This window comes from Lutzomyia longipalpis, chromosome 4, assembly GCF_024334085.1.
Source record: "Lutzomyia longipalpis isolate SR_M1_2022 chromosome 4, ASM2433408v1".
In the NCBI taxonomy this organism is placed as follows: domain Eukaryota; kingdom Metazoa; phylum Arthropoda; class Insecta; order Diptera; family Psychodidae; genus Lutzomyia; species Lutzomyia longipalpis.
Genome location: NC_074710.1, coordinates 5,057,779 through 5,078,333, shown reverse-complemented (window position 1 = coordinate 5,078,333; position 20,555 = coordinate 5,057,779). Strand labels below are relative to the sequence as shown.

General features: G+C 33.5%; 3 protein-coding genes and 1 long non-coding RNA gene across 11 annotated transcripts in view; 3 read left to right on the top strand and 1 right to left on the bottom strand.

Moving 5' to 3' along the window:
* The first annotated feature begins 2,329 nt into the window (after nt 1-2,329).
* LOC129795785 (venom serine protease 34-like) lies at nt 2,330-4,204 on the top strand. The gene is made up of 4 exons (XM_055837263.1): nt 2,330-2,552; nt 2,649-3,070; nt 3,348-3,450; nt 3,524-4,204. The coding sequence occupies exons 1-4, from the start codon at nt 2,537-2,539 to the stop codon at nt 4,162-4,164; spliced, it is 1,182 nt and encodes a 393-aa protein (XP_055693238.1). The 5' UTR covers nt 2,330-2,536; the 3' UTR covers nt 4,165-4,204.
* A 1,084-nt stretch (nt 4,205-5,288) lies between these two features.
* On the bottom strand, nt 5,289-6,533 carry LOC129795784 (uncharacterized). The gene is made up of 2 exons (XR_008751152.1): nt 6,469-6,533; nt 5,289-5,478 (listed from the first exon to the last, which is right to left on the bottom strand). It is a non-coding gene; the product is annotated as an uncharacterized LOC129795784 (long non-coding RNA).
* LOC129795783 (venom serine protease 34-like) lies at nt 5,396-8,056 on the top strand. Its single transcript, XM_055837262.1, has 4 exons — nt 5,396-5,510; nt 6,484-6,923; nt 7,181-7,283; nt 7,345-8,056. Exons 1-4 carry the CDS (start codon nt 5,498-5,500, stop codon nt 7,986-7,988), a joined length of 1,200 nt encoding a protein of 399 aa, XP_055693237.1. The 5' UTR covers nt 5,396-5,497; the 3' UTR covers nt 7,989-8,056.
* Nucleotides 8,057-9,493: 1,437 nt separating this feature from the next.
* The window catches only part of LOC129795781 (protein phosphatase 1 regulatory subunit 16A), a 32,368-nt gene continuing 21,306 nt past the window's right edge, over nt 9,494-20,555 (top strand). For 3 of the 8 annotated variants that reach the window (XM_055837259.1, XM_055837257.1, XM_055837254.1), the window contains exon 1: nt 9,494-9,728. The gene's annotated coding sequence lies outside the window, so the exon portion shown is untranslated. Of the gene's footprint in view, nt 9,729-11,591; nt 12,398-20,555 lie in introns of those variants that run through there. The other 5 variants (XM_055837260.1, XM_055837255.1, XM_055837261.1 and 2 more) reach the window with 5 other exon arrangements.

The following is a 20,555-nucleotide window of genomic DNA, read 5'->3' as shown; positions in this document are numbered from 1 at the left end:
TATTCTTAAAGAGTTCTTTCCTTTTTCCTTCAAGATTCCCGAAAATTCTTTAAAAGAACAAAATGATTCTTTATTTAAGAGTGAATTAAAGAAAGAAAATGCCTTTTCTTCTCAATAAATTCATTAATTATTCCTGAAGAGTTCTTTCCTTTTTCCTTTAAAATTCCCGATAATTCTTTAAAAGAACAAAATGATTCTTTATTAAAGAAAGAAATGCCTTTTTCTTAACAAATTCAGTAATTATTCTTAAAGGGTTCTTTTTTTCATTTTTTTAAATATCCCAATTTTTTTACAAGAACAAAATGATTCTAAAAAATTTTGGATATTAAAAAAAAATAGTGAATTTTCTAAGAAGAAAAGGCATTTCTTTCTTTAATCCCTTCTTTAATAAAAAATTATTTTGATCTTCTAATTTTTCTTTATTTTCCTATTAAAATTAAAATGGTTTCGTTCTTCTAAAGACTTTTCAGATACCTATTTTGATAAAAATTAAGAAAGAACTCCTTCTTGGATTAAAAAAGATTTTTGTTCTTCCAAAGATTTTCGGATGTCTTTAAGAAAGAAAAATAACCGTTTCAGAATAATTAGTGAATTTGTTGAGAAAAAAGGGGATTTCTTTGTCTAATTTCGTAGGTATTAAATTAAAAATCATTTTTTTCTTCTTAAGATTTTTAAGGTATTTTGATAAAAATTCAAAGAAAATAACTCTTTAAGAATAATTAGTGAATTTGTTGACCAAAAAAGGGATTACTTTCTTTAAATCCTTCCTTGATTAAAAATTATTTTTATTCAGACTTGAGAATATTTTTCTATTAAAAAAGTAGTGTGGTTATTACCGAAGGCTCTACGGGCTCAACAATATTTTTTTTTAATTAAGAGAAGTTATTAATATGCAGTTTGATTTTCTGCGGAAGTTGCTTGTAAATATTCTTTTTTATTGAAAATAATATTTTATAAAATATTTTAGTCACTTCATCATTGTAAATAAAAAGTGACCACAACTTCGGCGCAAAACCCTACAATTTGCCCCAGCCCCCCCTATTTTTCCAGAATTTTATATTTCTGGGATGAGATCCCCAATCCGGAGGTCATTCCATCATTACCAATGAGGAGTGACCACAATTCCGGCGAAAAACAAAAATTTTTGCCCCAGCCCCCCCTATTTTTCCAGAATTTTATATTTCTGGGATGAGATCCCCAATCCGGAGGTCATTCCATCATTACCAATGAAGTGTGACCACAAATCCGGCGAAAAACCCACCAATTTGCCCCAGCCTCCCCTAATTGTCCAGGAGTTGATATTCCTGGGATGAGATCCCCAATCCGGAGGTCACTCCATCATTACCAATGAGGAGTGACCACAATTCCGGCGAAAAACAAAAATTTTTGCCTCAACCCCCCCTAATTGTCCACGACAAATGTAGTTTAACATCAAAAGATTCATTTGAAATGATTGGGAAGATAAAAAAAAATATTAAGTGGGAAAAAAAAATAAATCATTGACATTGGTAAGATTTGATACCGCGACCCCGCTGACCATAATATACGAAAACGGTTACGCTACACGTCTGCCAACCATGCGTTGCAATTGAATAAGCAAAACTTCTATTTGAGCTGCCTACCACCGCGCTCACGGGGTGGAGAAACACACACACACATAAGCATGCGCGCCCGGATAGGGTGCCTTACAGGCAGCGAGAAAGAAAAAACCGCTGCGAACAATCTTGCGCGCTATTCTTTTCTCGCATGAAAATCTCCCGTGCCGAGCCGAACATTTGAGGTTTATAATGCCCGCAGAATAATAAAAAAGTTTCGACTCCTTTCAGTAAAATCCTTATAACTCCATGGGGACATTAAATATTTGCGTAATATTTTATGGGGTGATAGAGGGATAGTTGGAGCAACGAAATACACAAAAGTGCATTATAAGCCTAAATCGACTTAGGTTCATAATGAACTCACAAGGCGATTTGAAAGGAAGATATAGAAATAATCTTGAAAAGTCTCTAATTAGTCTAAAATAATTCCTTCAATGAAATAATAAAACAATTTTCATAAAACTAGAGGTTGAGATAGCCCTGACAAGAATTTACAATGGAAGATACCACAATTAATCACATAAGTTTACAAAAATTTATATCAAAAACATGACAAAATCTATATTAATATATCATCAAAAATGCTTGAAAAATCAGAACTTTATTAAAAGTAAAGAATTTAGTACACCAATATCACGTGCAAGAAAGACATTTTTTTAACAAGATAATAAAGAGAGTAAAAAAACAACTTTAGAAAAATAGAACACACGAAAAACAATTCATTTTGATAAGGAGAAAATTTAAATACTATAAATTAAATTTTCGTCGTAAAACAAGAAATTTAGAAAAGACTGCTCTATATAATTCTTTATTGGCCAATGACTTCTGTGTGCACTATAAAATAGTTCTGACTCCACCTACGAGGCTACAGTTTGTGGATTATTCCGTGGGCAAAGTGTCTGATTGATTTCGCTTAAAAACATTAATTTGTGCAGAAAATGTTAATAATAATTGGTGAATAATTAATTTTTTTATTAATCACCAAAATGGAAGAAATTTTCAAAATTTTACTAGATTAGTTAACTTGAATTAACTTTTCTCAATTTTTAGCACTACTTTGTGGATTTTACGCCCCCTCGGTGCTGGGACAAGGCTGCAACTATGCACAGCAAGTTAATACAACACCCGTTGCTATATTCTCCCCAAATTATCCTGGAAACTACCCAGCAAACAGTCAGTGCACATGGACTGCAACAGCCTTTTCGGATTACCAAATAAAGCTCACCTGCACCGTTGTACAGATTCCTACTGGAACTAGTGGCTGCCCAAGGGACTACATCATAGTATCTCGCACAGGAAGGACGGATTTTGCAGATGGGACTAGATATTGCGGTACTCAGGCTTTCACTGTGACATCTACAAGTAATCAGATGAGAGTTGGGCTCTTTGCCCAACCAACTTCACCAGGTGGAAGGTTCTACTGCACAATTCAGGCTGTTTTTAATTCATGCAACTGTGGCCGGAGGAAGAGTGTAAGTTTATGCACCTGGTGGATGTTTTTTGAAACACTAAACTGGGGTTTTCCGTCTTTTTTTCTGAAAATTCTTTTTTTAACTTCTCGGAAAAGCAACAATATTGCTTGCTCTTAAATTCTCTAAATGATTGATTGTTTTTTAATTGATTTTTGAGAGTTTTTGAATGGCTTCTCTTCATTTAAAATATCCAAATGATGCAAATGAGAGAGAAACGAAGATAACTGAATGATTCAGAATGGTTTAAATGTGATTAATTGGATTAACTTTCTCCCAGACCCGTATTGTTGGCGGACAAAATGCTGCAGTGAATGAGTTCCCAATGGTTGCTGCCCTTGTTGATCTCACAACACGAGATCTCTTCTGCGGAGCAACCCTTAGTGAGCTTCTTTACTCTCTCTCTAATTTATCCTTTAGCTTTACTGAATTCTAATTTTAAATTGTCCATTTTAGTTTCCAATCGAAAAGCAATAACAGCCCAGCATTGTCTTCTCAATCAAAGCCCAGGGAATGTAGCTCTTCTTGTGGGTGATTACGATATAACTACTGGCTCTGATACCCCATACTCTGCCCTGTACTCCATTCAAACCTTCACATGCTACACCAGCTGCAGTGCAACCCCCAGCAATGAGACTGACATTGCACTGGTGACGACCACAAATGAGATTCAGATGAATCCTGGTGTTGGGATAGCTTGCTTACCAATTAAGTATCAAGGTAATACTTTTGCCGGAAGTACTGTGGAGGTATCAGGATGGGGACATTTGGATTTTGGAGGTCCTGATGCGAAAATCCAGCAAAAGACGCGGCTCAATGTGATTTCCCAAACTGATTGCCAAAATCGCTTCGGTACGTCCCTTATTGTTCGAAGTACACAAATGTGTACCTTTACACCTGGTACGGACACGTGTCAGAAGGATTCGGGTGAAGGACTCCTCTATACTGGACCTGACAATGGGCGTCTCTATACTATAGGTGTTGTAGCATCGGGCGTTGAGTGTGGCACTAATAATCCATCAATTAACACCCGTGTAACGCTCTTCATTAACTGGATCATTACAAATTCCCCAGAAATTCAGTACTGTAACATTTAATTGTACAAAAATTAAATGTTTTCCTCAAGAATTTGCAAAAGAACTGTTTTTTTCTTCAAATTCTAACTTACAAGACAAAATTTTTGTCATTTCAAGAGACTCAATTGAATGACTAAATCAGTTAAAAGTTTTTAAGACATTTTGTTTGAATTGTAAACAGGAAAATTAAAAAAAAGTACATCATCCACGACCGTTAGGACGCCATATTTATTCAAAGAGACGCCAAAAAAAAAACAATTGGAATCAATGAAAATGTCATTGCCATGCAAAATATGGCTGCTCTTGGATATTTTTCTCACCTAGACCCGCTTTATTAAGCAATAATAGACATTCCTCCTTCCTCTCTCGCTAATTTCCGCGTGATTTCTTAATGACACGCTGTCAAAGAGAAAACATTTAACTGATAACACACAAATACCCATCAAGGGGATCATAAAGTGTGACTTTCAATGTGGGAGTCTCTTTTGTATTTCCGTGAATGAATGTTGTTGGAGGGATTTGTAGTTCTCTAATTCTACTGCTTAATTTTGCCAAAGTATTAAATTAGTTTAGTTGAAATAGAAATTTAAAAAAAAAAATCTAAAAAGACAAATATTGATGAGAGTTGAAACGATATCTTCATCGTTTTAGAGTACCTCATTCGCAACAATTTTTTTTATTATCAAAATTTGCCAACTGATAAAATAATTTCTATGACGAAATTCCACGCACTTGACTTCTGAAGGATTTTTTCCTCTTAATATTGCTCCATTGTTGATGAAAATTCACGTTTTTCTCCACCCCCAGAAGCAAAACATTTGTACAAATTTAAATATTTTCCCAAAAGCTGCTTTCGACCACGAAAAAGCCAATTTTGTATCTTATGACTTTAAATACATACAAATATAGCAAAAATAAGTTGGAGAAAAAACAAGAATTACGAAATTAGGTAAAATGTGTGAAAACTTTTTTACTGTTGTCCTTTATCAAGCGCGTGGGTGGAAATTTTTCTTGTTCTTTTCATGTTTTTCTTACGGAAAAAAATCGCTTAACTGGTATCCTCCGCCTTGAGGTGAAAGAGAGCATACAAAAGACGAAAAAAATGGTGTAATGACATACCGTAAAAAGTAAATTGATAAGTGATAAGGGGGGAAATTAAAAATATTTTATTATTTTAATTTTCGGGCCAAAAAGACACACACGGGGTAATACTCCGAATTTTGTTGTCTCAAGACTTTGTGTGAATTCTTTCCACCTGAGGCTTATATAAAGTGCCACGGGTGGTGGTCTCGGGATTCCACTGTGAATTTTCTTTGGAGGAACTGCAAAAGTGTTCTACATAGACCAAGGAATAATGTGGATTATTGGTGAAGAACATTAAAAATCATTATTTTGTGATTGAAGGATGGTTTAAGAAGCAAGTGGTGTACGTGGAAATATAGAGTGGCGCATAAGTTAATGCATGATTTAAGGCTGCTTTACATGCAAAATCATGCATTAACTTATGCGCCACCTAGTATTTTCATGGAGATTAGATTAGGAAAGTCTAAAAAAAAGAAGTTTTATAAAAGAAGTTTCTTAAAGTTTTAACAAATTAAAAAATAATAAAGTGTGATTTAAGAAGTATCAAAAATATATTTTTTTTTAATATTAGTTAAAACTCTTCGTATTTTCAATGATTTTAATTAAAACTTAAAAACTTATTTACATAAAATTTCTTTATTGATTAGTTTTGTCTCTTTAATTTCTTAAAAAAATGAAGTTCTAAATTAGAATTATTGTAGGTTCATCCACAGCTTAATAAGCTTTTACTTTCCCTTAGTTAGGGTTATCTTAAATTGAATTGAAGAATCCTCTTGAGTCTTCTAAAAAGGACAATTTTTCCTCATTTATATTATATTTAAACCAGAAAAACTAACTTTAGAAATTCCATTTTCCTATTTTCCATACTTAAAGAATAATCTTTTACTTTAAATTAAATAAATTAAAAAGCTTATTCACTTTATGCTCGGTTCAGGCAGCTTGCAGATGACAACATACAAAGAGATATAATTTAAATATCAAATGTAAAACCGTCTTTATCAATTTTCCATTGAAGTTTAATAATAAGTTAGAAAATAAAAATGAAAATGATTTTAGACGTAAGAAAATAATAAAATAATTTTATAATAATGAATAATAGAATTAATTAATGGATTCCAAACTACTGAAAATTATTCATATTTATTTTTAAAAAATTCTACAATTTTAAACGTACAACATTTGCTGAATAAACCATCCAAGAAGAAATGAAAATTGCATATATTTTTGTATAATCTCACCCACATTTTTTTCTGACAGTTTTGTTTGGATTTCTTGTGCCTTCCGCGCTGGGACAAGGCTGCAACTATGCTCAGCAAGTGGGTACATCGCCCGTTGCTATATTCTCCCCTAATTACCCCGGAAACTACGTAGCCAACACTCAGTGCACGTGGTCTGCTACAGCACCATCGACGAATTATCGTCTCCAGCTCACCTGTAGCGTGGTACAAATTCCCGATGGAACTAGTGGCTGCCCAAAGGATTACATTTCAATCTCTCGCACAGGACGGACGGATTTTGCCGATGGATATAAATACTGCGGTTATGGAACATTCACTGAGTACTCCAACGCTAATCAAATGAGCATTAAACTCTCTGCATTGTATAATTCCCCAGGTGGAAGGTTTTACTGCACAATTCAGGCGGTTCAGGTTAATCAGGCTGCATTTGATCCATGCAACTGTGGCCGTAGGAAGAGTGTAAGTTTGCGCAATTGGTGGTTGTTTTTTGAAACACTTAAATGCATTATTTTTTCTAAAAATTCTTGTTAAAACTTCTCAAAAAGCAACAGAATTGCTTGCTCTTAAATTCTCTAAATGATAAAACCTTTTTAAATTTATTTCCGAGAGTCTTTGAATATTTTCTCCTTATTAAAAATATCCAAGTGAAGCAATAATGAATGAAAACGAAGATAACCGAATAAATCCGAAGAATTTAAATGTGATTTCTCTTTCAGACCCGTATCGTTGGTGGAGTAAATGCCGGTGTGAATGAATTCCCAATGGTTGCAGCTCTTATTGATCTCTCAACTCGTAAACCCTTCTGTGGAGCAACTCTTAGTAAGTTCTAAATATTATAGCATTAATTTCCCATTTCTAATCAACTATTTCAATATTCCAGTTTCCAACTGGAGAGCTATTACAGCCCAGCATTGTCTTCTGAATCAGGGACCAGGAAATGTAGGCCTCCTAGTTGGTGACTATGATCTATCTACCGGTGCTGATACTTCATACTCTGCTCTGTACAACATTCAATCCTTCTCTTGCTACTCCAATTGTAATACAAACCCCCAAAATGTCAATGATATTGCAATGGTTAAAACAACGCAGGAGATTCAAATGAATCCAGGAGTAGGGATTATTTGTTTGCCTTGGAAGTACAATACAAATACCCCAAGTCAATTTGCTGGGACCATGGTGGAAGTATCTGGTTGGGGGGATTTGGACTTTGGTGGTCCAGAAACAAATGTGCAACAGAAGACAAGTTTAAGTGTGATAAACACACAATCTTGTCGCAATGTGTATGGGAATGTTATTACGGAAAATCACATTTGCACCTATTTTGCCGGAAGGGATACCTGTCAACGTGATTCGGGTGAGAGCCTAATGTATACCGGGACTGACAATGGGCGTCTCTACAGCGTAGGTATTGTGAGTTTTGGCGTTGAGTGTGCTTCGCAAAATCCATCTGTGAGTACTCGTGTGACACCATACCTCAATTGGATTATCACCAACTCTCCGGAATCCAGCTATTGCAGCGTTTAGAGCACGATGAAAATGTTGTGAAGAAATATATAACGCTGCAAACCTTCAAAGGAGGTATATGCTATTGATCTTTGTCTTTTTTCTCTGGGAGGGATATGAGAATAATCCCAGTGAGAATGAGGGATGTTCCAAACCACCACAGAAGTGTTGTTGCTTCACCAAAAATTAACCATCCAAGAATTGCCTAAATGGAATGATTTTGGATCATTATTCTCCTTCTTCTCCAATTAGTTCTATATAAAAAAAATTATTACAGAGGCAAAGTAGTTGGTCCCGGAACTCACAACAGTGGCTGAAGTACTTCCTCCTCGTGATGAATGAAGTGCCTTGACGAAGAATGTCCAAACGAGTGCATTGAGAATAATCATTATTCCCACGCAAAGTCCCTTCAATGACCATCCTGTTAAATCCTGAAAAAAGGTTCGAAATCAATTAAAGAAAATTCTAAGGATAATTGGGTTTACCTCAGCTTCCACTAAACTTGATAATTTCCCAAAAACCGATGCTCCTGCAGCACAAAAACCAGAGATTATTGCAAACATTTTGACATTTTGGATTTCGTTCCTGTAGCTATGCAATTTCTACACCGTTGGTCCGATCGTGATGAAATTTGGTACAGAGACTACTGATACCAGGCGGTTTTTACCAACGACATTCATTTCCCCCCCAGAGCCCCCCTTCGTAGCGCCCCCATATAAAATTCATGCTTTTTTCACTACTTTTTGAAATTGGCGCGGTAAAAATTTAGTTCCAAAAGCCACCACTACTATTTTTTGGTACATTTTGTATAAGAGAAAACGAGACAGTGCACGTCACTGATACTGTCTCCCTCCCACATTCAGTTTTTCGCAGTTTTCTCGCGTTTTCCGCCGAATTTCCCAGCGAAAGTGCGTTTTTTGTGACCAGGAAGCGACGCCGCGTCGTTTGGTACCCCTGGTTCAAAACTCTCAAAATCCGCGCCAGAAAAAGTCGTGCAAATTCCCCAAAAAAAATCCGGCGAGTTGCGCCACCAAATTTTTACTGAACGTACTTTGGGCCCCCCTAAGCTACCCGCCAACTTTTGGCGCCCCAAAAATGAGTTTTTCAATGGAAATTTAATTTTTTAAAATTTTTCCGCACAACTACAAACAAACGTCACGCACACTATCACACCACCAGAAAATGCCAGAGTGAGAGGAAAGTATTTTTCTCATGCCATCTCGTTTTCATATAACACTTTGCAAAGTTACACTGTAAACAAAATCGCATTTATTAAAATTAATTCACAGAATGAAATGTTAAAAATCTATAGTTTTTAACCCCACATGTTCATTTTTTTCTTTTCATCCGTGATTAAGGAAAATTATTTAATTCTTTTATTTTAATAAAATCATAATTTTATTTTCTAAATTGTTATACACAGTTCTATGCAAAATGTTTAATGCCAGAATATGTTAAAGCAATACAATTCATGTAAGCTGTGTTATGTATTAATTTTCCGCTGGGATCCATTATTATAAAACCGCCCGCTAAGTCATCTGTTGTCGTAGCTCGATTGGTTACCTGTTGCATTTTTGTTTAGTTCTTTTCTCCCTTATTTCTCTTGTATTAATTAATTTATGGTGATTTTTTGTATATTAAATTGACTATAGTTTCCTTTAGTTTAGTGTGAAATGATGGATTTTGTGAAAATGTGGGTGAAAGTTGGTAAAATATTTGGATAAATGGGCCAAAATCGGTGCGATGGCAGCGCTACTAGGTGTAAGTACTGGAAATATACTTTTGCACCTTATTTTGTGGAATACAAAATTCCTTGCATTCCACATAAAAGGTTACACTGAAAAAAATCGAATGTTATCAAAGGTGCTTACCTGATTTTTATAGAAAAATTCTTCAATCGCAGCATGCGTATTTTTTAAACTGATTAACTCATATTTAGGAAGCTCGGAAAATTTTATTTGTTGAATTTAAGTGAATAAAGATGCATAAAAATTTTTGTTTTAAAAAAATTGAATAGATTCCGTTAACAGAAAAGCTCTAAAATTTATTACAAAGAAATTTATAAACTCAAAATTGGCTTTTTTTTTAGATAATTTAGAAGTCAAACTCACCGTAAATTACAAAACATTAGAAAAATCTTTGTTAAGAGTGTTAGAATAGAAGTTTTTCTTCGTACTTAAATGAATTCTTTTTTGTTTTTATCCTTCCAGTATTACATGATTTCAATCAAGCTAAAGAAAATCCCACACCTGCCACCAGTTGTATGAAATTAACCCATATTGTTGCTACATAAATGAGTTGATCTTATCGAACGTTAAGTAAAGTTAAGTAAAGCAGAAAAAAATTAATTGTTTTGATTCCTTAAAACTTTAGTGGATAATAAGGAAGTTTAAAAACAGTTAAAAAATCAGGATAATTTCATATAAATTGAATTTTTTTTTCTCTCTAAATACTTTTTAATTAAGATGTCATATAAAATGATCAAATATCCTGAACATATCGCAGGTTAAATCCATATTCTTATTCTAATTCTCTCATCCCTTAACCTTCCTGTGCAAGATAAAAAGCTTCAAGAGCTTGATAAATTGAAGGATTATTTCAAATTCAAATAAAACTTCATGGTATCTCTCCGCTTTAACTCTAACCCACCCATGGAGTGCAAATTCCGCTCCCACGGTGTTGTACCTCATCAAATATTTGATCCATCTGTTTCACTTTCTGCTCCCAAAAATATCAACACTTTAGGCATAGTTTTAAACAGCAATTTATGACTCAATGACGAATTACCTCACATTTTTGGGAGTATTTTTTTGAGACCTAAATATTACTTTTTCTTTCTTCACAACTAAATCTTTCTCAAGCGACATTTCTTCTCCACCCGCAAGAATGCAACAACATTTTTGTCTCAATTCATTAATTATTTATTATGTTGAGCAAAAAAAAACAGCACTGAAAGACGTTGGTTTCACGATGGCTGTGAAAGAGAATTATTTGTACATTTGGGAAGTTTTTGAGATCATTTAAGTTGGTCGTTTTGTGGAAATAAAGAGGGTGTGAGTGGGTGGTTGTTATGTTAATGCGAGGATGTGTTTTGGGGGTTGCGGAGATTTTCAGGATGTTGCTCAACTTTAAAATGATGGAGTTTAAATTAATGATCAACCGAAAACTTTCTTGCCTTTTAAAGGCAAAACTTGACCCCTCACATACGAGGAAGAGACTTTAGAAGTTCTTTGCAGTGATTCAGGAATTCAGGGATTCCTCTTCTTGTATAGATAAATGGATGAAATTCAATTTCCTCTTTTGGACAAAGTTCCCACTCCTGTGGGGCCTCGTCGTGTGAGTTTGTGTGGTTTCATTTTCATTGACGAAAAGTCAAATTGATTTTGCGGCGTGAGTGTCCCTTGTGAGATGGCGGGGGAGGGTGTATGAATGGTTTTTCACAGAGATGAACTAAGGAGAAAATTTCCCCTATGCTCTTACCCTATGCTACATACAACAAAACATAACATTGCAGTGCGCGCATGAATTGAATCTTAGCGTGATGTTGGTATATAGCAAAAGACGAGAGAGAGCAAGAGAGTGAGGGAGAGAGTTTGTCGGTTAACACAGTTTCGCGGATATTTCAGTGTCAGGCAGTCTGTCGGTGAGTCCGGATTGTAGATGATTGAGCAGAGAGACCGGCGAGCTCGTGTGTTCCAAATAATTTCCGGTTTGTCGTGGCTGTCACACCAAGGAAAGTTCGTGCTCTGCTGGAGACATCATCAGTGGGGTATCACTGTGATTTATTTTTTTAATTATTATTGCAAATTCCTCATTTATTAATTCTACCTAAATTAATCAAACAACCCCTTTTGGCGCAATGATCTCTGTGCTAGTGAAAAAAAATTATTGTTGTTTAAAAAATAGTTCATTTTAATTAAAACAGTGCAGTGTGGAGAAACAATAGGGTCAGTGAGCTTAAGAATTTTGTGTGGAATTTTCATCTCGTGAAATTAAAGAGAAAACAATATTATTCTCTCTAATCAAACAAACGGACTTTCACCGCCAATTTTTTTTTCTTCACGCACAGATTGCAAATCTTACATTGTGAATGTTATTGGTTGCAGTGAGTGCGAGGTGTTGCATACCAAATGATCAGGAATAATCGATGTTGTAAGAATTTTCACTACCATCCGGGCCAAGGAGAAGCAGAGAAAATTGTGGAAAAGTGTAGGATTGGAGTGCTTTCGAATCCATCATAGAAGTTGAAAGAAAAAAAGTTGAGGGAGTTAGGAAAAAGTTATAATCTCTGCGTATTTGTGATTGATACTGATTGAGAGTAATTTTGGGTGTCTGTGCGTGGTGTTCCTTCAAAAAGTAACACGTGGAGTTTTTCGCGACCGGAAGTTTCACTCAATTTTTCTTCCTGTTTTTTTTTTCTTCAACGTGAGGTGAGTGTTTCAAAAGTAAAGGTACATAAACTGTTTTATTTGAGAAAATTAAGTTGAGTTAAATTAAGATTTACAGCTGTTATGTATAGGTAGTGCTCAGTTACATGAAACGAAAGTATGTCAAGTGAATAAAGTTTTTTTTCTCCGTGCTTTTCATGCAAAACTGAAGTACTTTTCACATTCCTTTTATTCCTGGTCAAAAATACAGTGATTCTGGTATTTTTTTATTAAATTAAAATCTTCACACTGAAGTCTATTCTACAGAGAAGTGAGAGTAATATTTGTTTTTGTATGGGAAAACCCGGAAACCCTTAATTCGAATAAACAATCAGGACACAGTTAACAGGATAAAAAAAATAAGAAGAAATCATCAAAGACTCTTCCCATTTTTCTCTGAGATCAGTATGAAAAAGTCGACAAATATTTGACCAAAAATGCAAACAATGACGTCACTATTGTATTTTTTTTACAATTTCAATGCGCAAAGCATAAAACCGAGTCAAATCTCCGTTAAAACTCACTATTGAAACATAGTGTACCTAGTCGCAGATTAAGACCCAATAAGGACAGTTTATTTTTTTTTATTTTAAATTATTATGTTCTACATTTTCTGAATAAATGATCATAACAATTGCATAATATTTTAATTGTTTTCAATAAAATTTCTGACTCCATAAATAATTTTTTCCTCAAACCTTAGGATCAATAAATGAACAAATATTAATTTATTTACTGCAGAAAAACAGAAAATCTCTCTACTTGATCCAAAATGCAAATAATAGCACTATAATTGTGAATTTTAGTGCCATTTTCAACGACTTATTGCACCTCATTTAATGAACGGCAAACACTACGTGTGATGTTCATCTAAATCTGGGATTCATGGGCAAGTGAGGCATTGTGATGTGACTGTCTTATTTAACTTTATACCACCACCACCCTCTTGGGGAGAATACCTATCCTTACATACTCTGTATGCCAGAACATGACAGGAAAGTTTTGTAAAAGGATGTCTCTGTGGAGATGTATCCAGCCAGAAGTCAGAGAAATTTTCTATAGATGTTGTTTGGTTACAGTGAGTTCATAAAATATGTTTAAAACATCCCCATGGAGGGAAAAATTCCCAAAAATTGTTGCAAAATGTAAAAGGAAGTATGTGATGCTTTCTTGTGTGAAACTTTGTGGTATGTTTAACTTGATTTATCTCAACCCACGAAGAATTCAAGCTGTTGTGGTTGTTCTATTTGGTTTTCCTTGAACATGACAAACGTATGGTGTGCTATATACAAAAATGCATGAAAAACAAAGAAAATGCGGGAAATATGAGACAAGAGACACCCAAGGAGAAGGTAAATTCATTTTTAAAATTACCTCCACACTTGCTCTAACACGGCGCCACACATAAATGTTGAATGAGTGAGAGGAGAATCTCAAAAATCAACCTGATAACTTATCACAGTTGTACCTTTGTTTGCCCGTATGGTCGTCGTCTCTTCACATTTTTCCACTTTACTCATTTATGAAATGTTTGTGTGTACGGAGGAGTCTTAAGACATTGCCACAAGCAGTATGATTGTTTCCCCCACATGACCATGTTTTAGATTTCTTTTCATGCCTGGCTCTTATCGCACATTTTCAATATCGTCCGCTTCAAAACAATTACATTTTTGAGGGTGGAAAAAATGGCGAAAAATGGCTTTTCTTTTCCTTTTTTTTGGGTCATTCATGCCGAAGCATTCAGTGGAATTGTTATACATACATAACAATCCCACAATGGGGTTGGTTGATTTTCCGTCTTATACATATAGATCTTTTGGTGCTACACTGTGAAACAAACCATTTGGTAATTCTTATCAATATTAACTTTCAAATCAAAATGAATTGCTGGCTTTATCGATGTATTGGAGAATGATTTTTGAAATTATTATTTTTTTATTACGGCAATGAAAGTATTTAATTAAAATATTAATAAAAATTAACTTAGATTAAATCAAAGAGTTTTCTAGGTACACAATCTTTTGTAAAATTTCTATAGGAGTTTACCAGCTTTTCTTCTACATTTGCCATATTTTACCATCATTTGGTACCTATAAAATAGTTAAATACTGATAAAATTGAATTTAAAGTTTACTTAAAGCTTCTTTATCAATTAAAATTCTCACTCCAGTGGGTAGATTCTGATTTGAAACGTAGTTTTTCTCCACAATTTTTTTCCGTAACTTTTTTCCGCTTTGGTTAAGTGTCGATATCTCCCGAAGCATACTCGGAGATCCCCGAGCGTAACATGTGCTCACACGCACAACACACAAACTCACTGCTGCATTACAGATCAGAATCTACCCAAAGGTAAAGTTTAGCTGTACCTATGTAATAAAACACTGCTCTTTTCCACCTAAATTGAAAGTCATCAGATTAGACACAAACGTGGTAATTTTGGCAGGTTTACCAACATTTACCAACAAATTTTATGAATAAAATTCTAGAGTAAAAAGTACGTTATGGGTTACCCTGTGGTATGGAACGCTATTTATTGGCAAAATAAGGAACTGAAAAGAAAAGAGGGCAAAGGTACTTGGTGTTTTACTATAATTAGACCCGTAAGTTGGGTGTTTTGTGGGGTGAAAGGTTATATACAGTCTGTGTGGGAGTTAATGCAGATTGTCAAGGAGAGGGCAGCGAATTGAGCCTAAATCGCTCACTAAATGAGGTGGTAGAGCCCATAAAAGGACGAACGAAAAATCCATTCGTGATTTTCTTTGCAATTTTGCTATTTTTACACAATATGTATTTTCGTGTCTTGGTTGCTGTTCTTTGTTGAAAATATAGGTAGTTGCTGTGTATACAATCTATATGGAAGAAGATAGTGGAGTGGAACTAAAGTATCTACCAGTTATAGTTTTATGTATTTTTAGAAATTGCGCGCTCAATATGGATTTTCTCTTTTCCAACTGTAATTTATTGGGTTTTCAAAGACAAATCCTTTTCTCCAACTGTGTGTATGTGACCCTCTTTTGCCTGGGGTGGAAAACTTTTTTTTTGGAAGGGTGTTTGAGAGAAAGTTTATTGGTTCATTCTTCGCGCGGGAGGAAGTTTAACAGAAAGGAAATGGGGGTAAATTAAATTATCAGCCTTCTCCCTTTTTCCTTTCCTCGCCATTTCTTTGCCATTTTTCTCAATATTTGCACAATGTCTCAATTATTATTCGCAATTTCATATTTAAATATATACGTCTATATAATAATGAACTCTGAGGATTATGTTTCTTTCGCCTAATGGAGTAATCCAGTAGGAAGGAAAAGAGAGAGAGAGAGGGAGCTTGAAGGTTTTCGTGGCTTGAGCGGCTTGAGGAAGGTTCAGATGGAATGAGGAGAGGATACAAATTAATTTTGTTAATGAAATTTATACAATGAGAAAATCTTCCATGGTTGACCACAATGTAAATAATTACAGAAGATACTAGAATTTCTATTGAAATTTTCATTCATTTTAATTACATTTACATTTGACAATTCGACTTTACAAAAGTTTAGTTTTTTTTTACTATAAAACAACTTTGTAAATTTATTAGTGTTGATATTTTTAAAATTTTTAATAAAGCCTAATGAATGATTTTTTTATTCGCGCAAAATGTTATTAAAAATAATAAAAACATAATAAATTAATAATTATTATATGTTCTATAAGCTTGTACTTACATAATACATTCATAAATTTATATTAAATTTTGCGTATAAAACATCAATGAAACCAATTTGGGTCATTTTCCCTAATATAATTTCACAATATTGATTTCAAGTTATTTAATTTTGTATTAATTCTCTTAATATAAATATTTACCTACATACTACAAATAAACGATAGTTAAACATAAAATATCATAACGAATGAATAAATATTTGACATCGCCCCAGCATGTTTTTGTGTAATAAACAGATCAAGTTTAAATTAATATTATAGGTATTACGCGTTTTAATGTGTACGTAGTTATACATTTTAATTTATAAATCTAATTGAAAAGCACAATCAGGTATGGGAATACAGCCATATGAATTATTAGTTTGAAATTAGTAATTTCCTCTTTTGTTTGCCTTTAACCATACTCTATAGTTAGAACAAGCTTCGTTAATTACCTTCTATCGCGCAAAAAGCCTTTTGTTCTTATCATTTTTGCTCTTCAACGTAAAAACATTTTTTTTAAATGTAAAACAAATCAATTGAATGAAAATACTTTTCGCATTAATCAATCAAACGAAAGATAAGAAATTCCTAAAGTTGAAAGTATAATACTTAATCGTCAAGACTTTCAAAATGTCTAGACGTAGGTATATGTATGTGGAAAAATATGAAGTATTGACAGGGAATAAGGGGAAATAGCATTATGTTGCTTACTTGCAACCTCTGCAATCTCTCAGTGGGATTTTATTGACGGAAAAGTAATCCTTAAATTGCCCTAGGAGGATTGTTTCCCGGTATCAATGTTATCTTTATTGTGTACAATATCGGGAAAAAAGGGGATGAAATGTGATACAGATTTAACTCGTTATTTACCACATTGTATTATATATTATTTGATGCTATATATTATACAGCTTTTACAAGGTGAATAGGTGCTCAATGTATGTGCAGAATATTGTTTTTCACACAAAATCTCTTTACTCTGTTTTCATCTTAATACATTAGTCCTGTTGTTGTAACAATTCCGCCTGGAGCTTTCTCTCTCTCTCTGTGTGGAAATGAATTTCCACGCAGAATTAATGGTGAAAAGGGAGTGTTATTTATGCAACTTAATAATCTCGTAATCTTCAACCAATTAAATTTATGTCGTCTTGAATCTTCCTAAGAACCTCCGTATAAGATGTTGGATCACATGCACAGAAAGTAATTTTTGTCGACACGCCAATTCTCTTATTTTTTTGTATGAAAATGGAATTTTAAATGCTTTTTCTTTTCGTCTACTTGCGGAAAGAGGGTCAAAGACTAATTCAACTGAAGGTAATTTATTGTAGTTTCGTGGCAATAAACAACATTTTATGAAATATTTATCGAATCAACCGATTGGAAAAAAGGCAATACAAGAGAAACATTTTTTTGCTCTAATTTTTCAATTTGTACCTAATTAACAATGAAAGACGTGATAGTTTTTTTTTATTTAAGTTTTGCGGGTGTAGCTAAAAGAGAAAATAGAAGGATGGACTTTAGAATTTTATAAAAAAAACGTCGTTACATTCTAAAAAAAATGTGATTCTGATATAGTTCTAATTATGTACAAAAGTTTATGCATTTTGTGCACTAATTTTATATTAGAGTTGAACTGAACTTCTGGAACCGACAGAATTTCTGGGCAGAATATTATGTTAACATACTAAAAGGTCCTTTTCTATTCTACTAAATCTCTAAAATGTAATTTAAACCTTTAAACATCTCTTTCAGAATGTTCTAGCTAGTTTATGCATATGTTCTCAAAGGGTATATAGGAATTTTAAATAATTTTCTATTAAATTTTAGATTGTAAAACTTTGTGGATAAACTAAAATCCCTCATTGATGAAAATTCCTGTTAAAATAATTTTGTATAGAATAAAGTATTGTGCTGGATAGAGTTTACATGATCATATATAATTAAGAATTTCTGTATATGTTACAAATATTGAATGAAAGTTAGCAAAGCATGAAGAGTTGCTATGGATTCAGAAATTAAATGTTTATGGTCTTTTGCACATCGTCATACTATGTACTTTTTTTTGCTTTTGTTATGTATTTTTATTAAAAGTTCTATATGAGTAAATGTGGTACAAAAATCACAATAAAACACTTAAATGTGTATTATATGTGGATGGAAGTGGAGGGTGAGAGAAGGTCCGGGAATATTATATAAATTATGCAATTTTGCAGAACACCTCTTGATACACAATAATTCTTCTTCGTGCGTAATTTAAAATATTTATGATTCTCTGTCGTGGGTAGGTGTGTGTGACGATGAAGGCGAGATAGAAAGAGAATTTTTGATTAGAAGGTGCACACGAGAGGTACATTATATACAAGTTAGGAAATTTTATAAAATTTATAATGCTTACAATATAAACAGTTACAATAAATTACAATGTGCTCTCGATCTTTACATTCTTTTTATTATCTTCTTCTTCTATTCTTGTACTCAATCTTCAGTTCAAACTGGAAGAGAGAAAAGTTGGTGAGGGGAAAGAATGGATATTTTTTATGGTTGAAAATATACTGTGAGAGTGCGAGTATGGAAGAGAGGAAGATACCCACTGAAATAAATATGAACGTTCATATACAACATAGCTCTGTTACATAGAGATGCCTCAACAGGATATATTATCCTGACGATGATGTTCCGTCGATTTATGTCAATCAAATTTATTAAATGTTCACCATTGAAGTCAAATTGAGTTGTGCTATGATGGAAATTCATCGTGACTTTCCTTCGTCATAAAAAAGTGTTGAAGACAAATAATGGCAGACACCTTTTATCTCAATTACTTGCATTCTGTGGCAGAAAATAAATCTCATTCTTAGTGGGGTAAATATAAATAATAAAGATTGACGAGAAAAATTATTTTCATGGACTTTTGCATTTTTATTTTAAGAATCTTTTAATATTTTTTTATTAATGAAGAAATATATTGATTTAATTGCTACAAAGTCTTGAGAAAAGCTTCAAATGCCACATATCCCATAGCGATGGAGTAAAGAGAGATCTAAAGATTATTTAGTTGGATAATTCAGAAAATTCTAACAGAATTTTGACTCAAATTTAGAAATACAAAGTTATAATGTTTTGTGAATGGGTGTGTCGATAGCTTGAAAAAGAGCTCCTAAAAGAAAAAAAAACTCCAATATGTAGTAGAAAAAATTTAGGGGAGAACGGGGCAATAAAAAAACACTTAAATGGTTTGGAAAAAACTCAAAATGTCATATTCCCTGGCTAGATTAAACAAAATGATTTGAGGAAGACTTATAGGGCATAAATTTTGAACATTTCCCAGACCTTTAAGTAAATTTTTTACCCCGCTCTATCCTATAAAAAAATTCTGTAGTAATTTTGTGTTTCAAAGTAGAATCCGGCCACAGAGGCTAGGAATGGCCCCTGTGTCGTTGTACATACAAGATTTTGCAGTGTAAACAAATCAACATGATACAGGGAAAATTAATTGATTGACTGTCATTACATCAAATGTATCAACATTACCTCTCCACCCCATAGAGAAGATCTAATGCATCCCTTTGATTAGGTATACGTATTATGTTACAATTTTAAAGGATGTCAGACTCTACCTTTAATCCACACATCATTTTGACTTGATATATAGGTACTATCCGTTTAATAGTGATAGTCTCATGTAAATACATTTGGCATAGACAAACATTTAATCATTTACTATGAGTGATATAGACAACTATTTGAATGTTAATGTTACTTATTTCCGCATTCAGCCATTAGAAGAGATTTCTAAATAGAAAGAAAATTTAGTGAGTTTTTGGAAAGAAAAATGAGCGCAATGTGGAAATTAAATAGACATGACATGTTGCAAAAAAAAAAGACAAAGCTCTTTTTTTCCTCGGGAAATTCTCTATTCATATAGGGAAAAAAGTGTTGAATAATGGTGATTTTTGCGTTGTATGGCACCAAATTGGTAAAAGCTATACAATGGAAAGCTATATACACACATTCCTGCTATGAATAGAGGATAAAGCCCGGAAGAATATCAAGTTTATGTCATGATAGACAAGACAGCGTCGCTGTGATAAATGAATATACTCCAATCAAATGTTTACCTCTTTTTGTTTTTTTTCTGCGTTGTATTGCTGGAAATATCTTTAAGATTTTTGGATTTGTGTAAATAGAATATTTTGCAATAAAATGGCAAAAGAAGCACAAGATTTTCAATTTACTAAAAAGCTTTAGGGGATATTTATCAATATTGCCGTTTGAATGGTTAAATTGATAGAGAGGTAGAAGATTAAGAATTTAAGAGCCTTTTGAAAAATGTATCAGAGGCCGGAAATTGAAGTTTGTCAACATGAAAGGATGTCAGAGATAGGACAGGAACAAAATGATTTATTTCGTACAAGCTTCCATTTTGTCAAAGATCAATTACAAATCACTGAAGATCTTGCAAAATTAATGATACCTACAA